General features: G+C 43.1%; 1 protein-coding gene across 1 annotated transcript in view; it reads left to right on the top strand.

The window, feature by feature from the left end:
* Nucleotides 1-23,882, top strand: part of LOC120932030 (beta-1,4-galactosyltransferase 1-like) — a 121,464-nt gene that overhangs the window by 25,332 nt on the left and 72,250 nt on the right. Inside the window, exon 4 of the mRNA XM_040344119.1 lies at nt 5,172-5,294. Coding sequence (XP_040200053.1) covers nt 5,172-5,294 — 123 coding nt within the window. The remainder of the gene's footprint in view (nt 1-5,171; nt 5,295-23,882) is intronic.

The raw sequence follows: 23,882 nt of genomic DNA, 5'->3' as shown, positions 1-23,882 counted from the left end.
GCACAGAATTTTCTATGTGCGCGCCCGAGGCGGCGCGCATCACTGCTTCTGGTGGGCGCCGTTTCAGAACGGCGACCCCCAGTTAAGCAACCACCTTGCCGCCGTTTTTGGACGGCGGCTGGTGGTTAAGTGGTTAAGAGGGTTTGTAAAAAGGTACTACAGCGCTATTACTAAAACCATATAAAATACTAAAGATAAGCTGCAGACACGTGAGGTGCACAAAACCAAAGTGAATAAATAAGAAAATATTGTGTTGCGCTGATAATCAAGTAAAAAATTGCATACATATATATATATACACCATATACATAAATAAGAACCCCCTACACCTCAAATCAGGGAGGTATATGTGCAAAAGATAAACAAAAACCACTCAAAAACTATAATGTGAAAAAATTCAAATAGAACCAGCAAAAATAGTTCATGAAAAAAACACAGTTCAGTACATAGGCTAATAGGAGACAGGTGTAAGATCCACAGTCCTCTGGTGTGCAGCTGTCATTATAGCAAAAAAAAAAAAAAAAAAAAAAAAGAAGAAACCTTTCCCTTCTGGACTCCCCGATTAACACAGGATATCAGCCGCTCATAAGGAGAAAAGAAAGATATATGGTGCAAATAACGTAATAAAATGGGAAATGAACCCTGCAATACAATGATTGCACTCACGGAACCTCGATGGTAAAAAGGCTCAACTGCAATCAGTCATTGAACGCCGCTCAGTGCTACGATCTCCTGAGAAGGACGGATTCGACCGTCGATCGCGTCACTCGGCTTCTCCCTCACGCGTATCGTCAATAGCCACTTGACTTATTCATGGAACTTATACATAGAAAATTCTGTGCGCGCCGGGTCTATGAGACCCGGCGCTACACAGATCTCGGTAACTGACCGCGATCGACGGTCGAATCCGTCCTTCTGAGGAGATCGTAGCACTGAGCGGCGTTCAATGACTGATTGCAGTTGAGCCTTTTTACCATTGAGGTTCCGTGAGTGCAATCATTGTATTGCAGGGTTCATTTCCCATTTTATTACGTTATTTGCACCATATATCTTTCTTTTCTCCTTATGAGCGGCTGATATCCTGTGTTAATCGGGGAGTCCAGAAGGGAAAGGTTTCTTCTTTTTTCTTTCTTTTTTTTTTTTTTTGCTATAATGACAGCTGCACACCAGAGGACTGTGGATCTTACACCTGTCTCCTATTAGCCTATGTACTGAACTGTGTTTTTTTCATGAACTATTTTTGCTGGTTCTATTTGAATTTTTTCACATTATAGTTTTTGAGTGGTTTTTGTTTATCTTTTGCACATATACCTCCCTGATTTGAGGTGTAGGGGGTTCTTATTTATGTATATGGTGTATATATATATATATGTATGCAATTTTTTACTTGATTATCAGCGCAACACAATATTTTCTTGGTTAAGAGGGTTTACTTCCTCTTTAAGCTTGTAGCAGAGTTTGAAATGCAGCAAATGTAAAGATACTGATCTGGCTGGCTGGATGAAGTTCTGTTCCTCTGAATGCCCTGTGCCAAAGGCAGCAAAACAATAACTGTAATTGGCATATGGAAAAAAAAAACAATAAACGTAATTTGTAAAAAGTCTTAGTGAATCACGGAATGATTGTAAAATCGTATTAATTTTACAATCCATTTATTTTAGTAAATATAAACTAAAAATATAAATATAAACTAAAACTAACTTGTGAGCCTATACCAACTGAGCACACACCTCAGGTCTGCCATGACCGCCTAGCACTACCAACTAAACACTGATGTTTGCTGTGATTTGTTTGAAGCTGACTTTAAATTTTTTACATGTGAGTTTAATGAATGAAGTGTTGCTGTGATTTTAAATTAAACTGGTGGTACAATTTTACACTATTGGAGCACTTCTTCTGTTTTTATGTACATTATTGAGGGATTATCACGGTGGTCCAGCTGAGATTCGTTTATCCATTTGTGGGATCATACACAAGTGATTTAGCCTAACACGAGAGTGAAAGGCAAATCCATCTGGTGAGTGCGTTTTTCAGAGGGGTGTTATCACAGCACGGTGGTGAGGTGGAAGGTTCACAGAATAAGGAATTTTCTCATCCAATTTGTTCATCAATTTTTTATGGACTTTATATCACTTGTCACGTGGTGTTATTGAGTTTATATGTTATTGTTTATTTATTATTATATTAATTAGCGCTGCAATTTTCTTACACCTATTTCGGTTACGTTTTTTTTCGTTTTAAATATTCATTCACTAAGTAGCAGCTGTAGTTCATTTCACTTCTTCTTTTTTTTTTTGGCACAGTGGTGATAGAGGTTACCCAGGGCGTTAGTATCCTATATCAATCATATATTGTCAGTAAATATAAACTGCTAAATACTCTTTTTCATCAGCAGTATTTAGCAGTCTTGTGACTTCTATCAGTGTCTGTCTGTCTCATGAGGCTGCAGGACCCCGGCCCTCTTTCTGGACAGTGCTAATTGGCCCAATGCTGATCACATGCACTCTCACAGAAAACAAAAAACAGCTCTCCAGCAATACACACCAAACTGAGCATGTGCAGAGTGACTCCAAAGGCTCTGTACTATCAGGAGATGGATTGGGGACAGTGGAAGAAGGAGAGGATCAGAGAAGATAGGATCAAAGGCCCAGATTCACAGCCGAGATACGACGGAGTATCACAGATACTCCGTCGTATGTCTCAGAGTATCTATGCGACTGATTCATAGAATCAGTTACGCATAGATAGCCCCTATTTTTACAGTTTTACACTGTCGGATCTTAGGATGCAATACCGCGGGCGCCGCTGGGGGGAGTTTGCGTCGTAAACCAGCGTCGGGTATGCAAATTAGGAATTACGGCGATCCACGACGGTTTTTCGCGTTCGCTACTTCGCTGCTAGTCTAGTTTCCCGTCGCAAAGTTAGTCGTCGTTTTTGGTGCCTTAACTTTACACAGCACACGTATGTGCTGTATAAAGAATGGCCGTCGTTCCCCCGTCGACATTTGAAAATTTTTCCTTCTTCCGTAAGATGTCCGGGAATACGGAAGTACGCTACGCACGTCACCGTTCGAAAAAATGACGTCACTTCGCGCAAAGCACGGCGGGAAATTCAAAAGGGAGCATGCGCAGTAGGTCCGGCACAGGAGCGCGCCTAATTTAAATGACACACGCCCCTTTGAATTACGCGGGCTTACGCCGGAGGCCGCCGGCGGAAGTTTTCTCGCAAGTGCTTTGTGAATCAGGCACTTGCGATGAAAACTTGCGGCGGTGTAACGTATCTACGATACGTTACGCCACCGCACTTCTACGTGAATCTGGGCCAAACAGCTTTTTTACACAATGTGCAGGATAACCCCTTAGGTTTCACAGTGGGTATAACAAGCATGCTTTACTGACTGATTTTACGGTTGTGGGTTTAGTAACACTTTAAGTGCAGATCTTTATAAGCATGTGCAGAAGTTCAATTGCAAGCTGACATTTTTTTTGCATGCTGTTTACCTTAGCACATTCACAATTCATTACTTAGCAACTTTTTGTTTCTTAAAGTATTGGCTTGCGCCTTTTCTGTAAACCTTATAGAAACAGAAGGCACAAAGATTACACTGACTGCATGATTAATGCTAAAGCAAACTGGGGCCAAGTCACATATATTGAACATCCCTGTGCAACTAGCTGTATAGGTCCAGGAATGGAATCATTATGGGAGTGAACATTTGCACATGCATGTGGGTCTTCAATCCAAGCATATCCTAAGGATTTGTTTTTGGTCTTGCTCATTTTTATAAGGTACGTAGAAGTTACGGTTGTTGCTCAAAATTTTAGGGGGAGCGCAAACAAACTGAAAAAATAAAAAAACAATACTGAGAAAAAAAATCTATTGCAGCTGCTGTGCCCATCAATTGCAGCCGCTGTGCCCATCAAATGTAGCTGCTGTGCCCATCAAATGCAGCCACTGTGCCCCATCAAATGCCACCACTGTGTTATCAATTGCCACCACTGTGCCCATCAAATGCAGTCACTGTGCCCATCAAATGCGACCACTGTGTCCATCAATTGCGGCCACTGTGACTATCAAATGCAGCCACTGTGCCCATCAAATGCCGCCATTGTGCCCATCAAATGCCGCCATTGTGCCCATAAAATGCTGCCACTGTGTCCATGAAATGGCACCATTGTGACCCATAAAATGTAGCCACTGTGACCCCCACCCACACGCTGTCTAACCTGGCACTTACCCCATCTTGGTGGCGGGTCAGGCAGCAGTGAGCTGTTTCCTCCGTGTTTCTCTTCTTGCTTCCTGCTAGCCGTCCAATAGCAAAGCCTGTCCTTTCATCCAATCAGGTGACAGGTGTTAGACCTACGCTACCTGATTGGCGGAGAGGCGGTTCAATTAATATTTGCCCACACCTGGGTGGGCTCTAAGCGCAATGCTCTGCGCTCCGAGTCCACCTTTTTTGAAGCCTATTAGAGCCTATGGCTCTAATCAGGTGCATCAAAAACACACCCACCTGCTGTAATTTTAGGAGCCCGGGGTCATAAAAGGGACCAGACACCTGAAAAGAGGGCGGCCTCGGCAGCCATGTATAGATTCATGCAATGCAGTAATTTATCCATTCTACATAGAGGGGGTGGCTGGAGAGAGGAGGCGGCGCCTGTGTACCCTTGATGGAAAGACCCCCTTGATAAGTAGTCACTGGTCCCACTGGGTTGATCTTGTACCAACCTAACAAAACTTGGACTTCTAGGCGTCTTCAAAGGTATTATAATACAGCAGTATATAAAAAATCACATTAAATTCACCCTGACTCTGTAAAGAATGCTGTGAAACATGTATTGACAGTAGTATTTTAGGACATTTTCAAAGAAACTAGTAGTGAGAGAAATATGGGGCTTCCATTGCTGACTTTCCTGTAAGCATAGTAGATAACTGATCGACTTTGGTTTTGATCACTTTCTAACCCTGAACTGAACAGGCATTCACATTAGAAAGCCAGAGTAAAATTAGCATTTCCTCTCTTCAAAGCAGTTCCAGCTAAATTCCTCTAAGATACTGAAACCATTGGATTAGCATGACAGCCAGGATACTAGCATTTTCAGAAGCATTTCAGCAGATATTTGGGATTGCTGTACATATTTTCTCCTATTATACTAGTTTCTGTGTTTCTACAGACTACGTTATAAAACTGCATTTGGAGGAGTAGTGGCCTTCACCAAAGAACAATTCCTCAAAGTCAATGGATTTTCAAATCTTTTCTGGGGATGGGGAGGAGAAGATGATGAATTATACAACAGGTTTGTTTAAAACAGCTATTTTATAATTAAAGAATATGTAAACCTAACATTTCATATGCCTTATGTGTGCCTGTTGTACCATATACGTGTATGAGAAAGTATCCTGTTCTCTTTGTATTGTTTCTTATGTGTGAAAACCCTTGTGTTCCTGCCATTCCCTCTGTTTTCCTATTTAAAACTGACCACACTAAGCAGGAGAGCACAACGTGGTCAGTTCTCTAGCTATGCTGGGAACTCAGCCTGCTATCAACCAATGTTCACACTTCTCCTCCCCCAGCTCTTATGCAGCTGAGAACAGAGGAAAAGTGATCACTTATAAAAATGGGGAAAAAAAGTATTTAATTATTTTTACATATCTATACACAAATGTTTTGCCTTTGGTTTACAAACTGATCCTTTATACAATCACTTTAACCACTTAAGGACCGCCTCCTGCACATTTACGTCGGCAGAATGGCACGGCTGGGCACATGCACGTATAGGTACGTCCTGTACTAGTACCCAGCCGTGGGCCCGCAACCCGGTCCGAAGCTCCATGACCGGGACCCGCGGACCCGATCGCCGCTGGAGTCCCGCGATCGGTCCCCGGAGCTGAAGAACGGGGAGAGCTGTGTGTGAACACAGCTTCCCCGTTCTTCACTGTGGCGGCGTCATCGATCGTGTGATCCCTTTTATAGGGATACACAATCGATGACGTCACACCTACAGCCACACCCCCCTACAGTTGTAAACACACATGAGGTCACACATAACCCCATCAGCGCCCCCTGTGGTTAACTCCCAAACTGCAATTGTCATTTTCACAGTAAACAATGCATTTTAAATGCATTTTTTGCTGTTGAAAATTACAATGGTCCCAAAAATGTATCAAAATTGTCCGAAGTGTCAGCCATAATGTCACAGTCGCGAAAAAAATCGCTGATCGCCGCCATTAGTAGTAAAAAAAAAAAAATAATAAAAATGCAATAAAACTATCCCCTATTTTGTAAACGCTATACATTTTGCGCAAACCAACCGATAAATGCTTATTGCGTTTTTTTTTACCAAAAATAGGTAGAAGAATACGTATTGGCCTAAACTGAGGAAAACATTTTTTTTTATATATTTTTGGGGGATATTTATTATAGCAAAAAGTTAAATATTTTTGTTTATAGCGCAAAAAATAAAAACCGCAGAGGTGATCAAATACCACCAAAAGAAAGCTCTATTTGTGGGAAAAAAAGTACGCCAATTTTGTTTGGGAGGCATGTCGCACGACCGCGCAATTGTCAGTTAAAGCGACGCAGTCCCGTTTTGCAAAACCTGGCCGGGTCCTTTAGCTGCATTTTGGTCCGGGTCTTAAGTGGTTAAGGCCTCTTGCACACTGCAGCTTTTTACTGAGCTAAAATACAGCCCATTCATTGTAATGTGCCTATGCACACAGGCGTGTAAACAAGCACCGTGCAATCTTCAGTGAAAATAAAATAAAAAATCCGCTTTTTTGGTCAGTAATTTAAGCATCATGCGGGCAAATACGAGAACGTTAGAATATGTGCGTACGTGTGAAAATGCACGTAAATACACGCAAATACATAAAAAAAAAATAAGTCTATAAGGGTGGATGCTCAAACAACTTCCAAATTACCTTTTTTTCCCTGTTGCATGTATTGTAAAGTATGAAAGACAGGCTCTCATAATGACTGAAGCTGATGGGTGATAACTTACAAATATATTGGCTTTTACTGTTATTAAGGATATAGAACAGTGTGTAAGATTCCAGGGCGGACAGGGATGTTGGGGGTTGCGCACACAGCGCATCCGCGCCACGCATCCTACCCAGCGTGTGACATCATTTTGGCGTCAGGATTCCGGGCGCGAGTTGTCTTTCAGTGCAGCTGGTATACAGAGTGTCTTCCGTGATCGGGTATCCGCCTACGTCAGCACTCCTTTCAGTTTGTGCCGTGCCCGCGTTACGCTGGTGATTGTCAGCGTGCACCTGTGCGGGCGTTGATATTGAGGTCCTCCCCAGACACAGACTTGCCTGTCACTCTTTGGAGACACCACGCCAGACTATCTTACTCCATTCTGCTCCCCTGTAAGCCGGGGCTCTCGGTACGCCAGCACAATGTTATTTCCTCTATTACTATATTTGGGGTATCTGTCCTCCATTTGGCTTAAATATAGTCTGAGATCATGGCATTGTATTATCTCATAGATTTCCTTTGACTGTCACCATCGGTTTACCACTTTGTGTCATCATATATGCCAGCATACCATCTTCTGTGTCTGTGGGGGGTTTCCTCGGCGCGCCTTGCCGATGTGCGGGCAGACATCACCTCAGCTCCCGTGGCGGACCATTTTTTTGGCCTCGGCTCCATACTTACCACACTTACCGCCTAGATTCCATGTAAGTACTCAAGGTGGACCCTTTTGTTCCATCTTTTATTATTTTATTTATTTGTTTTGATCACCACCAGATCAAGTAACTATACCCTACATTATTTATTCTGTAGATATCCCAAGCATCAGCCCCTGATGAGTGTCATTGACACAAAACGCGTCGGTCACCAGAGATGCGGATGTATGCCCTTATCGTATCATTTAAGTTGATGAACATTATTTCCAACCCTTGATGGTTCCACTTGTTTTAACAATTGTTATCTTCCTCACTATTGCTGTTAATGTGAAATCTGTACATATGTGAACTCATATATTGTACTCATCGATCATTACAGACCACTGTGTGGCGCCAGGTTATGCAATGTTGTACCCTCGCTGCCTATTTTGCACATGCACATAATATATGGGTGAGCTAGCATTATGAAATGACATTTACACAAAATTGTTTCCTCCATGTGTTTTCTGTTTTTGAGACATGTCATGCAATTTCATGATTAATAAATATGTACTTCCCTTTATCACCCACACCATGTATGCAGCCTCATTTAAAGTCCCAAATTTCCGTTTTCAAATCTTGAACCAGGGATGGAGGTGCACTACATATGTGCCTCATTCAAAGTCCCAAAACCAGGAAGAATCAATATGGTACATGGAAGGCAGGAAGGATCACTATGATACATGGAAGGCAGGAAGGACCAATATCGTACATGGAAAGCAGCAAGGATCACTATGGTACATGGAAGGCAAAAAGGATCACTATGGTATATAGATGACAGGAACGAGAGGTCACTATAGTACATGGAAGAAAGGAAGGAGGGGTCACTATGGTACATGGAAGGAAGGAATGATCACTATGGTACATGGAGGGGAGGAAGGATCACTATAGCACATGGAAGGCAGGAAGGAAGGATCACTATGGCATATGAAAGGCAGGAAGGATCACTATGGTACATGGAAAGCATCAAGGATCACTATGGCACGTTAGGAAGGCGGGATTACCATGGCACTAGAGTGGGGCGAATGGTTCAAGCCAAGACAAAGTTTGACCCGAACATCACCTGTATGCCCGTTTGACGAACACCCGAATTTGTGGGGTGTACACAATGCACTGCACGCTACGCAGTGCATTTCAAGCCTTGATTGGGCAAAGCTTTGTGAATAGCTAGTTGTTAATAGCTGGTTGTTAAGGAGCTGTCCGGAGCATCCTTAACAACGGATGACTCATCAGCTGTTTACGGGATTCTCTGCTGACAACTGAATGAAAAAAAAAACATTTCTCCCAATAGGAAATATATAAAAAAATGGCATGGGGTCCTGCCAATCTGTACAAGACCAATCAAGTCCAGTATGGATTTTAAGCGGAACCCCACACCAACATTTTTTAAAAGAAAGGTGTGGGGTCCCTCCAAAATCCATACCAAACCCTAGCCTGGCAGGTCAGGAAAGGGGGGGATGAGTGCGTGCCCTCCCCCCTCCTGAAGCATACCAGGCCACATGCCCCCCACATTGGGGGTGCTTTGGGGCAGGGGGGCTCCGCCGTTTGATGATTTGCCTGCAACGAAGGCTAAACCACTGACTGCAGGCCGTTTGACAGTTCTTATATAGATAAGGGGCAGGGCCACCTGGCAACGTCACCTGGCGGCACCGCCCCTTGTGACGTCACTGACCCTGTATGGAGAAACTATTCGCATGCTTTGCTGAGGTGTGATTTTGGCCCATTCTTACACACAATCTTCAAATCTTGAAGCCTCCATGGGCCTCTTCTATGAACTCTGAACTTTAGTTCTTTGCATAGATTTTCTATTTGATTTTAGTCAGATGATCGGCTTGGCCATTCTTGCAGCTTTATTTTCTTTCTTTGAAACAAATAGAGAGTTTCTTTGGCGTTGTGTTTGAGATCCTTGTCTTGCTGAAATGCCCACCCTTGTTTCATCTTCATCATCCTGGTAGATGATAGCAGATTTCCATTCATCCTTCCTTCAATGATATGACGTTTGCCAGTACTTTTAATAATAGAACACTCACTTCCCCAGCATTCAGCCATGTCCTCGCTCGGCCGGTTTCTTCACTGGGCTTCGGTCCCTGGTGCTGGCATACCAACGGTGGGCAGCCCGCAGTGACTGCATGCGGCTTCACAGCCAACTGCTCAGCCAAAATAGCTGTGTTTTACTGCGATTTTAACGCTCCGCTATAGGCGTATCCAGTGTGAAAGGGGTCTAATGAAGAAACATCAGTGGCTGTCCTAGCTTCATTCAGCAAGAGCCCACAGCGTAGCACTCGCCGCATGTCACTGGAGAGCACATTGAACACATTTTATAAGTGGTCAGAAACTTGTAAATAACTCATGAAAGAATAAAGTTACGTTAAAATCAAGCATTGTTTTTCTTGTGAAATTCCCAATAAGTTTGATGTGTCACATGATCTTCCTATTGAAAAAACAAAAGTTGGTTTGAAAATGGCCGACTTCAAAATGGCCGCCATGGTCACCACCCATCTTGAAAAGTTTCCCCCCTCACATATACTAATGTGCCACAAACAGGAAGTTAATATCACCAACCATTCCCATTTTATTAAGGTGTATCCATATAAATGGCCGACCCGGTATACAAAACAAAAAAAAAAGTTTTGCCTTTATTAATACTTAAACCGCTTCCGGACCGCCAACCACATATTTACACGCCGTCGGTGACCCACTCCCGCTGTAATTGGACACAGCGGGAGCCAATCAGCGGGTCCAGCGGCTGCGATGCCTGCCGGGACCCGCTAATCATTTGCAGGAGAAAAACAAGGCAGACCACCATTCTGTCAGACAGGAATAAAGAGATCTTCTTTTCCTGCAGTTAAACCATCCCTCACACAGTTAGAAAGCACTCCCTAGTAACCCTTTGACCGCCCACTGATATTTACCCCTTCCCTGCCAGTTTCATTAGTACAGTGAGAGTGCATTTTTTGGCACTGATCACTGTATTAGTGTCACTGGTCCCCAAAAAAGTGTCACTTAGTGTCCGATTTGTCCGCTGCAATGTTGCAGTCCTGCTAAAAAAAACGCTGATCACCACAATTACTATTTTAAAAAAAAATGCCATAAAAATATCCCATAGTTTGTAGATGCAATAACTTTTGCACAGACCAATTAATATATACTTATTGGGATTTTTTTTTACTAAAAACATGTAGCTGAATACATATTGGCCTAAATTGACGAATAAATAGATTTTTTTTTTAAATCATTGGGTATGTTTTATAGCAAAAAGTAAAAAATATCGTTTTTTTTCAAAATTTGTAGGTCTTTTTTTGTTGATAGCCCAAAAATAAAACCACAGAGGTGATCAAATACCACCAAAAGAAAGCTCTCTTTCCGACCCAATCCCCCCCCCCCCCCCCCCAATCCATTCCAATACAACATCATCTACATTCCTTAACCAGATGGTGGCATGTACACCAAATGTCCGGTATGGGAACACCGTATAATGCAGGCACACTTGCTGTTCTCGTTAGTACAACCTATTTTTGATGGTAAAATGTGCTTTAAAATATTTTAGGTTTCTGTTGCTTATTTACAGGTGTATATATTGAGAACAAAATTACCTATTCATCATATAATATATTTTTTTGTGTATTTAGATAAAAAAATATCATATCTTTTGATTTGTATATATTTATATGGTATGTATTATGCATTAGGATGATTTTTTTATGTTATTCCTCATCCTTCATGAATTGTATACACATTGTTAATTTTATAAAAGTGTGGATTTTTTTATAGCCCTGAAGTAGAGGGTATTTTCTGGCCCGCAAAAATGCGCTGGCTACTATTTCTCTATTTGCCATTACCCTTTTATCAAGAAGAAACATTTTAACTTTTCAGTTGGTCATTTAGCACTCAATTTTTTGCTGTTGATCCAGATTTCTAAAGCTGGATCATGGCTCTCACCTTGTGGAAATTACCCACAGCTTTGTGTTTTATCAATGTAATAAGAGCTTCCATCAGCTGATATTTTATGAAAACTTCATTTGAGTCCAGCGGCTTAATATTATTTTTTAAAGAACTGTCATTAAAACCCAGGCCACAAATTTGGCTTACCCCCACAGTCATGCAGAAAGCTGACTAAAGCACATATCACATCCACCATTCCTTAAGGAAGTTATACTGTCAAGTCCAACAGAGAAAGGTCCCAAATGGACTAAAATGTTCTCTCTGATGCTCGATTTCTACCTCCCTAGACTGCTAGATCTCAACAAGCTTTTCCTGCTGTCATCTCCTCCTTTTATAAAGGGCCGGTGCAAGGATTTTTGCCAACTCAGGCGAAGGTGCATTTTGCCGCCCCCTGGCACGCACGCACACGCGCACACACATGCACACACACCAGCACCCATAAATGCGGCTTTACCAGCACCCATAAATGCAGTAATATCAGCACCCATGAATGCAGTAATATCAGCACCCATAAATGTGGCCTTACCAGCACCCATAAATGCTGTAATATCAGCACCCATAAATGTGGCCTTACCAGCACCCATAAATGCAGTAATATCAGCACCCATAAATGCGGCCTTACCAGCACCCATAAATGTGGTAATATCAGCACCCATAAATGCAGTAATATCAGCACCCATAAATGCGGCCTTACCAGCACCCATAAATACAGTAATATCAGCACCCATAAATGCAGTAATATCAGCACCCATAAATGCAGTAATATCAGCACCCATAAATGCAGTAATATCAGCACCCATAAATGCGGCCTTACCAGCACCCATAAATGCAGTAATATCAGCACCCATAAATGCAGTAATATCAGCACCCATAAATGCAGTAATATCAGCACCCAAAAATGTGGCCTTACCAGCATTTATAAATGCAGTAATATCAGCACCCATAAATGTGTCCTTACCAGCACCCATAAATGCGGCCTTACCAGCACCCATAAATGCAGTAATATCAGCACCCAAAAATGCAGTAATATCAGCACCCATAAATATGGCCTTACCAGCACCCATAAATGCAGTAATATCAGCACCCATAAATGCGGCCTTACCAGCACCCATAAATGCGGCCTTACCCGCACCCATGCTTTTAACCGAGAAAGGGTTTAAAAAAACACCCGCAAAGCGCCGCTTTGATTTCAATGGGCAGGGGCGCTTTAGGATTTTTTAATGTCCTGCCAGCGCACCGCTCCAGTGTAAAAAGCACTTGGGCTTTCACACTGGAGTGAATGGATCCACTCTTTCAGGGCGCTTTCAGGGCGCTTTGCAGGCGCTATTTTTAGCGTTATAACGCCTGCAAAGTGCCTCAGTGTGAAAGGGGTCTTAGGCTACTTTCACACTGAGGAGCTTTGCAGGTTCTACAAAATAGCGCCTGCAAAGTGCCCTGAAAGAGACTATTTTCTCACTCCAATGCGAAAGCCCGAGAGCTTTCACACTGGAGCAGTGCGCTGGCAGGATGCTCAAAAAAGTCCTAGTAGCCGCATCTTTGAGGTGCTGTAGGAACAGTGTACACACTGCTTCTAAAGCACCCCTGCTCATTGAAATCAATGGGCAGCACCACTGAACCACCAGCAAAGCGTCGCTGCAGTTTTAACCCTTTTGGGCCTCTAGCAGTGTGCTGGCAGGACGCTCAAAAAAGTCTTTGAGGCGCCCCGCTAGTGGCTAAAATAACGGCGCTTTACTGCCGACGGCGCAATGCCCCAGTGTGAAAGTAGCCTAAGTAATGTGTCAGCCAAACAGATGCAAGCAGCCAATCAAATATAGTACTTGCTCAATATGGATTAAATAAATTAGAATTATGCATAGCCATAGATATAAATAAAGTGATTTGTGCAACAGCAGGTACTACTTGCACAAATCACTTTATTTATGATATCTATGGCTATGCATAATTCTAATTTATTTAATCCATATTGAGCAAGTACTATACATTTTGGCTGCTTGGCACTGGCAGTTGGAACCTGGCACACATCATGATGCAATGGAACAACATACATACACATGATGATATGGACGGTACCTGGCCTCACCTGCTGCTGCAGTGTGCTGCTGCCTGGGCCTGGCTTTGGGGTTCCCGGTTCCCCTAATTGCAACTTCAAGTCTCCTCTCTGTCCAGGCTGTCCTCCACAGAAACCTCACGCCTCACGTGATGGGTGACATCACTCATCGACCCGCTCGGGGAAAAGATGAAGGCGCGCAGTGGAAGGTAGGCGGAGCTTTAAGCTCTGCCTACGCTAGCTAGTTAGCCGAATGACGCTGGTCTGGCCGGTCACACTTTTCAACAAGCATGAGGGCGCCTGTCACACTTGACTCCTCCATGCTGCCAGACAGCTGAGCTCACAGACGCACTTTCTCTACGGGCGAGCGACTGTCCCGGCGGCGGCGGTGAAAGAAAAAAAGAAAATTTCCCGGTGCTGGCGCCGTAAGGCATGTGCCCATGCTGCCTTGCTCTAGCGCCGGCCCTGCTTATATGCCAACAACATATCTACATACCTTATCCAGAGAACAGCATGTGCGCCCAATTTCTCTTTCGGGAGCTCCAATATTTTCTCCCACCAATTTAAATCTATGCATGCTTATGCAGGCACACATGCCAGCGCATTGTTGTACCCTGGTTTTGATGGCAAAACTTGCCACCAAAGGTGAAAGAATTACAATGAAATTAAACCAACAATAAAATAATTTTATAGAGAATTGACATGTACAAACAAACGTTCTACATCTAACCTACAAGGATGGAAACTTCCTCTGTTTCTAATTGCTGTCATTTCTTAATTTCTCCAGCAGCTATATAGAATGCTATACATAAGACCATAATTTATTCACAATTGGCTGAATGTTCTTATCCAGAATCCTATTACACCTAGGTAGGGGGTTGGTGGTGTTTCAGCAGTAGCCGAGAAGATTAGTTCCAGTTTGCTTAGGCCCGAAAATTACTGTGATATAATCAGAAGCCTTTACAGCAATTTACATTGCTGTAAATTAAAATGTATTGTAAATTAAGAATGCTTTAAGAAATGGAAGCACAAAAAGTTTTTTTATCAAATAAACAAAGTGCAAAGTAAATGAAACAAAAGAAAAAGCTAAATCAAATCAATATTTGGTAACCACCCCTTCTCATCAAAACAGCAACAATTCTTTTAGGTGGTACATGGTAGGTAGGTTGTTCTAAACATCTTGGAGAACTAACCACAGATTTCTGTTTTCTGCGGATGGAGGCTGCCTCAAATTCTTCTGTAATCCTTCATATAATCCCAGACAGACTCGATGATGTTGAGATCAGGACTTTGTGGAGGCAAAACCATTACTTCCAGGACTCCTTGTTCTTATTTACGTTGAAGCAACAAACACATACTGGAAAGATAAAAACACTTAACGTTAAGAGGGCAAATTTTCCAAGGATAAGGGCTGCTCTCCAAGACGTAGGCAGAATATTGGCATTGATGAACAAAGAACAGAAATGGCAATTCTTCAAATGTATGTAAAACAATGCAGAGTATACAGTATTCCCATGGGCAACAACTTTAAAAGGCTAAAAATGTAATCTGTGGCTCACATCCAAAGTTAAAGTAACTATAAAAAATAAGAAAAGAGCTTTTAAAAAGGTATAAAAATTAAGGAAGACTATCATTATTTAAATGTTACAAAGAATATAACAATCTGTAAAAAGGAAATAATAGACGAATACAGTTCAAAACAAACGACAGATTGCAAAAGAAAGTAGAACAAACACCAAAAAATACTTCAAATATATTAATAGTAAAATGGTCAGGTTTGAGCATGTAGGCCCTTTACAATTAATCTGCAGTGGCTGCCTGGGGACAAAGATATTAAATACCTTCTTCAGCTCTGTGTATACAAAGGAGCATGAGGGAGCTAATGGCCATAGTGGGGATGGTATTGATCTGCTAATGATCTGCTATGGCTCAAAATATATATGATCCAAAAATATTTAGACAGCATAAAGGTGAATAAAGCACCTGAACCAGATGACGTACACCCACGGATCCTAGAAGAATTGAGCTCTGTCTTTTAAAAGCCAATGCTTCTAATTTTTAGGGATTCTTTAATGACTGGCATAGTATCACTGGATTTGTGTAAGGCCAATGTGGTGCCTATATTTATAAAGGGATCAAAGTCTTTAACAAGTAACTATAAACCTGTTAGTTTAACTTCTATAGTTGGGAAGATACTGGAAATGTTTATAAAAGACCACTTACATAAGTTCTTGCCTGGAAAAAATATTTTAAGTAACAGACAGCATGGATTCATGAAAGACAGAAATTGTCAGACAAATCTGATTTATTTTTATGAGGAGGTGAGCAAAACCTTAGAAAAAGTGAGAGAGTGGCTGACATATAGCTAGATTCAGGTAGGGCGTCCTAACTTTGCGGCGGCGTAGCGTATCGTGTTTACACTACGCCGCCGTAAGTTAGCGAGGCAAGTACATGATTCACAAAGTACTTGCCTGCTAAGTTACGGCAGCGTAGCGTAAATCGGGCGGGCGTAATGGCGCCTAATTCAAATTTAGCTGAGGGGGCGTGTTTTATGTTAATGGGGCTTGACCTGATGTGATTGACGTTTTTTTGGAACGGCGCATGCGCCGTCCGCGTACATATCCCAGTGTGCATTTTGGCAACGTACGCCGCACGGGCCTATTGGTTTCGACGTGGACGTAAATGACGTAAATCCCTAATTACGGACAACTTACGCAAACGACGTAAAATTTTCTAATTTCGAAGTGGGAACGGCGGCCATACTTTAACATTACTATTTCAACTATTTGATGGAATATCTTTAGGCCTGATAATGCGTTACGTAAACGGCGTATCTGTACTGCGTCGGCCGGGCGTACGTTCGTGAATAGGCGTATCTAGTGATTTACATATTCTACGCCGACCGCAATGGAAGCGCCACCTAGCGGCCAGCCTAAATATTGCACCCTAAGATAGGACGGCGCAAGCCGTCCTATCTTAGATAGGTTTAAGTGTATCTCTGTTTGAGAATACACTTAAACTTAGGTCGGCGCAGATTCCGAGTTAGGTCGGCGTATCTACTGATACGCCGACCTAACTCTTACTGAATCTAGCTAACAGTGGGCCAGATTCACAGAGGAGATACGACGGCGTATCTCCTGATGCACCGTCGTATCTCCTGTTGAATCTTTGCGGCTGATTCATAGAATCAGTTACGCATAGATAGCCCTAAGATCCGACAGGTGTAATTGACTTACACCGTCGGATCTTAGGATGCAATACTTCGGCCGCCGCTGGGGGGAGTTTGCGTCGTATTCCAGCGTCGGGTATGCAAATTAGCAGTTACGGCGATCCACGAAGGTTTTTCCCGTCGTTACGTCGGCGCAAGTCTTTTTTTCCCGTTGCAAAGTTAGGTGTGCTTTAACATGGTGTAAAATTACTCCACCATGTTAAAGTATGCCCGTCGTTCCCGTGTCGATTTTGAATTTTTTTTTCCTGGCGTAAGTACGTTACGCACGTCGCGATTCACAAACACGTCGGGCCGCCGTAAGTTCGCGCAAAGCACGTTGGGAAAATTGCGAACGGAGCATGCGCAGAACGTCCGGTGCGGGAGCGCGCCTAATTTAAATGGTACCCGCCCCATTTGAATTGGGCGGGCTTGCGCCGGACGACTTTACGTTACACCGCCGCAAGTTTCCAGGTAAGTGCTTTGAGGATCAGGCACTTACACTGAAAACTTGCGGCGGTGTAATGTAAACGGGTTACGTTACACGGCCGCAAATTTTCGTGAATCTGGCCCAGTATTTTTAGATTTTGCCAAAGCATTTGACACAGTTCCCCACACAAGGGTAATGTGGAAAAATCAGTTTGTAAATGGATAGAAAACTGGCTAAAAGCCTGAATGCAGAGAGTAGTGGTTAATGATTCTTACTCTGAATGGTCTAGGGTTGTTGATGGTGTACCCCAAGGTTCAGTGTTTGGACCCTTTTTAATATATTTATAGATGATATTATAGGGTGTGGGGTTAAAATTACCATTTCAGTGTTTGCAGATGACAAATGAGGTTTAATGTTGATAGATGTAAAGTTATGCACTTGGGGGATAGAAACATGCACGGATCTTACATACTTGGAGGAGAAAATCTGGTGGGGTCAATGGTGGAGAATAATCTGAGTGTTCTGGTAGATCATAGACTTAATAATAGCATGTAATGCCAAGCTGCAGTTTCCAAAGCAACAAAATCCTTTTTTGTATTAGGAGAGGCATGGACTGCAGAGAGAGAGACGACTTTGTGCCCCTGTACAAGTCATTAGTAAGACCTCATTTGGAATATGCAGTTGAGTTTTGAGGCAACAGTTCACAAAAAGAATATCAGGGAACTGCATAGAAGGGCAACCAAACTGATAAGAGGCATAGAGAAGCTCAGCTATTTATAAATGCTTAAAGAAGTTGCAAAGGTAAATGTTTTTTCACCTTCATGCATCCTATGCATGAAGGTGAAAAAACATCCCACGGTACCGCCCCCCCGAACCCCCGTTTTACTTACCTCACCCCTCGAAAGTCCCGCGCGCGTCCTCGTGATCCTCTTCGGTTCCCAGCCTGGCCGTTGATTGGCTAGGCTGGACAGATTAATAGCAGCGCAGCCATTGGCTGGCACTGCTGTCAATCACATCCGATGACGCGGCAAGCCGGGGGGGGGGGCGAGTGATACAGTCGGCGGCTATGCCGACTGTATCAATCAATGGGGTATTGGCGCTATCTCCCACTAAAGAGACCCATCGGATCTAAGTGAAATCAGATAAATCTGTAAAGACAAAAAAAGGGTGCATGTGGCTGTCAGAGTACCCAATAAGCAGTACTACTGCCACTACTATTGTGATCAACTGAACAACTATGTGGACTTAATGTGCATAATAGCAGTTATACAGTGCTAGATAAGCATAAAAAAACAAACCATATACATTTTTTTATAAAATACAAATAAATACTAATAAAGTGCATAAGAATTAGATAAAGGTATTACCGTATTTTCCGGCGTATAAGACAACTTTTTAACACATGAAATTTTTCTTAAAAGTCAGGGGTCGTCTTTGTAAAGGCAAAATTGGCTGTACGCAGAGCATACCGCCATTTTGCCCTGTGCTAAAAGCACATACCCCGTCTTAATGAGATAATCCATCTGTAAGCTAAATAAGTTCACTCACCATCCATTCTCTGCCCATCCATCCAAGTCAAGAGACCTCACCAAATGTCCTCATCCATCGCTCTCAGCCATCACTGACCTCGAGCAGCCTGCTGTTTGTTTATTATATAGGGTCAACATCAGTAACAAAAGGTGTGGCTTCACAAAACAGCCAATCAGACAGGTTGTATACTTTCAAAAGAACCAATCACAGACATGTGATTCAAACAATGCTAGTAGTGGTGTGTGCAAACGGCTGGGGGCAGTGACCATGCTCTGTGAGACACAAAGGATTCAAAAAGCATGGTCACTGCACAAAGCCGTGTGCAAACCAAAGCCAATGTTGCAAACCATACTTAAATCATGCATCAGATAACCATAATTTTCGTATAGTTATGCTACAGTTTCCACGTACGCAGATCTGTCCACTCGGAGTCATTTAATGCAGTCGACAAGAAGTGGCCAGTCCCTTGCTGAGGCACAAATGAACGTCCCTAAAAATAGCTCACAAATCTGCTGTGTCCATGAAAAGGTGTTTGCGCCAATGGCCTTCCACCAACGTCTGTATGCGTGAATACGCTCACTTGAGCGCATTACAGCAAAATCGACACTGGGGGGACATCTGACAACATACATTTATAGAATTTTCCACAACAGTCTTATACGCCGGTACCTAACATGCAGACTCTCAGTCGGACCGCGACCGTCCATTTTTTAAAAGCCACGCCTCCTCCTCGTGCTGTTCCGTGATAGGCGGAACACTCAGCTTCCCAGCAGAGCCTCCGTTCAGTGTTACGCCTATCACGGATGCCCTCTCATCCTCGGTCTCGGACGAGAGTGCATCCGCGATAGGCGGAACACTGAACACAGTGTCTGCTGGGAAGCTGAGTGTTCCGCTTATCAAGGAACAGCAAAAGGAGGAGGCACAGCTTTTGAAAAATGGACGCCCATGGTCTGACTGAGATTCTGCATGTCAGGGATAAGGTAAGGGATCGTCGAAGCATGTAATGGTGGCACAGTCTGGCATGTAATGGCACAGTGAGGCATGTAATGGCACAGTGAGGCATGTAATGGCACAGTGAGGTGAGGCGAGGCATGACTAGTAGGAAGGGGGTCGTCTTATACGGCGAATGTATCCCAAAACCAACATTTTAGCTGGAAAATTAGGGGGTCGTCTTATACGCCCAGTCGTCTTATATGCCGGCAAATACGGTAGTCAGTCCACCATAAATTAAATACTGAAATTCCTAATAAAGCGCATCCAAAAAAAATTTTGTTCCATCAAAAATTTATGTGAATCAGTCCAACATTAAAGTGCTTCAATAGAAAAAATTACAATCAAAGTGTCCAGTGCAATGAATGTGAGTGTATGGCAACAATACAGCACACATGAGGTTAATAAAGTTCAGAGTGAGTTTGTTTTCAATGGGTAAACCGCATCCATCTACTACACAGTGAGTCCTAAAATAATTCAAGGTGACAGTCGTGCTCTGAGGATAAATAGTGACTTCAGTGAACCCCTCTGGTATCCCTGCTTACAGTGGCGGTTGATGCTCAACATTTTTGAGGGTGGCGCAAACAAACGAAAAAAAAAAAAAAAAACATCAATTGCAGCCTCACTGTGCCCATAAATTGCAGCCACTGTGCCCATCAATTGCCGCCACTGTGCCCATCAAACGCAGCCACTGTGCCCATCAAACGCAGCCACTGTGCCATAAAATTGTAGCCACTGTGCCATAAAATTGTCACCACTGTGCCATGCCATCAAACGCAGCCACTGTGGGTCTGTTATATTTCAATGTATTCATTACTGCCACATCATGGACCGCGCATCAAGTTATTATCTGATCTTAGTTTCACTTTTGTAGAAAAAGTTCCCATGTATTCCATCGATCTTGGCTTTAAGTATTATGACAGCTATACTATAATTAACAACCTTATACTATTCTAAAGTAACCCCATATTACAAATTATCCTAATAACCTGTATTTCATTTCCAACCAAAAGGTTGTCTAAACCAACTAAAATACCTCTACATCATTATTACTGTAAAATGTTAACACAATATCAGAAATTAATAGACATGTGCATTCGTTTTCGTCCGAATGCATTTTCGTCTGAATTTCGGGTATTTTCGTTTTAACAAACGATAACGAAAGCACAGAAACGAAAACTGAAAGATCCGACATAAACAAATGCGGTCGAATGTGCCTAACCTTAACTCTATTAGTCCAATATTATTCTACAAAAAGAGAAAAGATTCGACATTGAGAGAAAAGATTCGACATTATAGAGACATGAAGAAGAGTCGACATAGAGAGAAAAGATTCGACATAGAGAGAAAAGATTTGACAGAGAGACACGAAGATTCAACGAAGTAGCTAAAAACATACGATTGCAGCAAGCAGACATTTATGGTGAAATGCTCTGCCCATAGGCAATAGAAGAATTCTAATTTTGGTTGACTAGTAATAATAATTAATAAATATAATTATTGTTAGTCATTAGGGATGAGCCGAACACCTGAACCTGCGAACAGACCAAAAGTTCTTGTGAACTTTATGAATGAATGAATGACTTGTATAGCGCTACTCATGCGAACTGAATCGCCTCTGGGCGCTTTTTCCAGCCAGTGTCTGCCTGGCTGGTGCGGTCATTTTACCCCGTAGGATCGTGACACGCTTGGGACACACGGTCATACACACAGATATACATATATATACTCAGGGCCGGATTTGTTTTACCTGCCGCCCCAAGGCCAGGTTCCCCAATGCACCCCCTCCCCGTCAACCGAACTACCCCCCCAAATCAACGGAGAATGGCAACCGGATGGCAGGGGCGGCACGGTTAGTTCAAATATTTTTTTCTTTTTTTTTTACTTTTTTATCACTTTTTTTTTTATTTATTTGTAGCTTGTCGCTTACTTTTTTTTATTTTTGTATAATTTTCTTATTATTTTTCTTATTATTTTTCTTATTATTTTTCTTATTATGTTTCTTATTCTTTACTTTTTAATTACTTTTTTATTTTATTAATTTAATTATTATTTCTTATTATTTATTTTTTTTATCAAATTTTTTTCACTTAACTTTTTTGCTATCATACAGGAGAAAACAATTCCCTGTGTGATAGCAATTGGAGGTGAGAGGTTCTCTTTATTGACCCTGTCACCTCCAAAACAGGAGTACTAGCACTGTGCTAGAACTCCTGTCACAGCTGAGATGGGAAGAGCACAGCTCTCCCCTTTCACTGTGTACATCGGCAGGAGGAACAGGAGACAGACTCGGTGGCGGGGGGGAGGACGGAGTCCCGAAGACAGAGCCAGCAGAGAGAAGTATGTGGGGTGGGGGGGGGGAGGGGAGGATGGATGGGAGCACACATTTTACAAGTGATTTCGGCAACATCGCCGCAATCACTTGTTAACGAGCGAGCGGATTCCCCCATAACTTAACTGTATAACTGTATGCTACGGGCGTCGGGGGAATCCATGCCGCCTGGCCTCAGTGGCCTTGTGGGAAATCCGGGCCTGTATATACTGGGCCGAATTGAACAGGATCCAATTTACCTACCAGCATGTCTTTGGAGTGTGGGAGGAAACCGGAGCACCCGGAGGAAATCCACGCAGGCACAGGGAGAACATGCAAACTCCAGACAGATGGTGTCGTGGTCGGGATTTGAACCAGCGACCCTTTTCCTGCTAGGCCAAAGTGCTACTAACTACACCACTGTGCTGCCCAACTTCAGACCCCGTTAAAGTCTATGGGACTCGAACGTTTAAATTCTAAAGTGCTAAGTGAAAGTGAAACAATAAAAGTGAAATGTTGCTTTACATTTCGTACCGGGGGGGGGGGGCTTGGTGTAAAGTATGCCTGTGAAATAGCGCATGTTTCCCGTACTTAGAACTGTCTCAGCATAACCCATGTCTTATAGAAAATGGGATCAGCACTCTGAGTTGGGACTCCTGTCTGTCGATGCCGTACGCACGCACGTGAGGACGTGAGTCGCGCTCTTGGGTGAGGAGGAAGGAGCATGGAAGAAACAGGAGACAGGACGGATCGTAGCATGTGAGAGAGTGGACGCTCTCCATGCACTCGCCGCACGTTGCTTCCTACCGACATCCCACGGAGCCGCCGGGATCCCCCCCCGCCGTGCCGCTCTGAGAGAGCTGTCGGCGCTGTTTCATATGCTCTGCAGTACCGCGGCGTGAAGTCGGATCTCGGGCGGTAAGTCAGGGGGACACTGTAAGCAGAGCAGGCTATGTATCGGGAGGATAGCGCCTACCGCCCACAACATCTCCGCTCAAATGCACACCCACACATGTGAGTATATGGAGCCGGCGGCACGCTGAGCTCCGGAGGAAAAACCTGCACCCTCCCCCCTCCCCCAGTGGATACAGGACGCAAGGTATTTTCCTTTTTACTCTTTAAAAAGCGAGGGGAAAAAAATGTTTAAAACTATGTTGCAGAAGATTCGGAAGGATGGTAAGCAGCAACCTCTATGGACATAAGGCGTAGTGCTAAGAGAGATACACTTGGCTGATTAGTAAAGCTCTGTAAAGCGTCCCTTATTTCTGTTTGGTATCCTACATCTTGCTTGTCCTCTCTCAGTTGGATAGGACACGTCCTTCATGAGAGTGAAATTTGGTCATTGGTTGTTCTGAGAAAAAAGCCTTGTAAGATCTGACGGTACATAGGACTCCCTACAATACCTGATCAGGAGGACCCAATAACTGGGGGAGTGGGAACCTAAGGACAAACAGCTGCATGTCTAGAGTGACCTCGATTAGAGGGGTAGAATATAATTTTATATAAATACACGATCTCAATACCTGTATTCAGCAGGGCCTACCCCTCCGTTTTCCTATCCGCACCCCCTCCTTTTCTCTTACTGGGGGGTGTCCTTGGGAGTCCCACGGTCTGGACCCCCCCTCCGCCCCCTCAAAAGTCTCATTCTACTCCCAGGCCTCAAAGACTATGCTCCTAGCAGACCTAGATAAATATACTTTTTGAAGTATACGGGGTGTTATCTTAAAATCGCGGTCAAACACTTGAAAAGGGGAGGAAA

This window comes from Rana temporaria, chromosome 1, assembly GCF_905171775.1.
Source record: "Rana temporaria chromosome 1, aRanTem1.1, whole genome shotgun sequence".
Lineage (NCBI taxonomy): Eukaryota > Metazoa > Chordata > Amphibia > Anura > Ranidae > Rana > Rana temporaria.
Note: the sequence above shows the minus strand (reverse complement) of the source record. Positions and strands in the feature narration are given on the sequence as shown.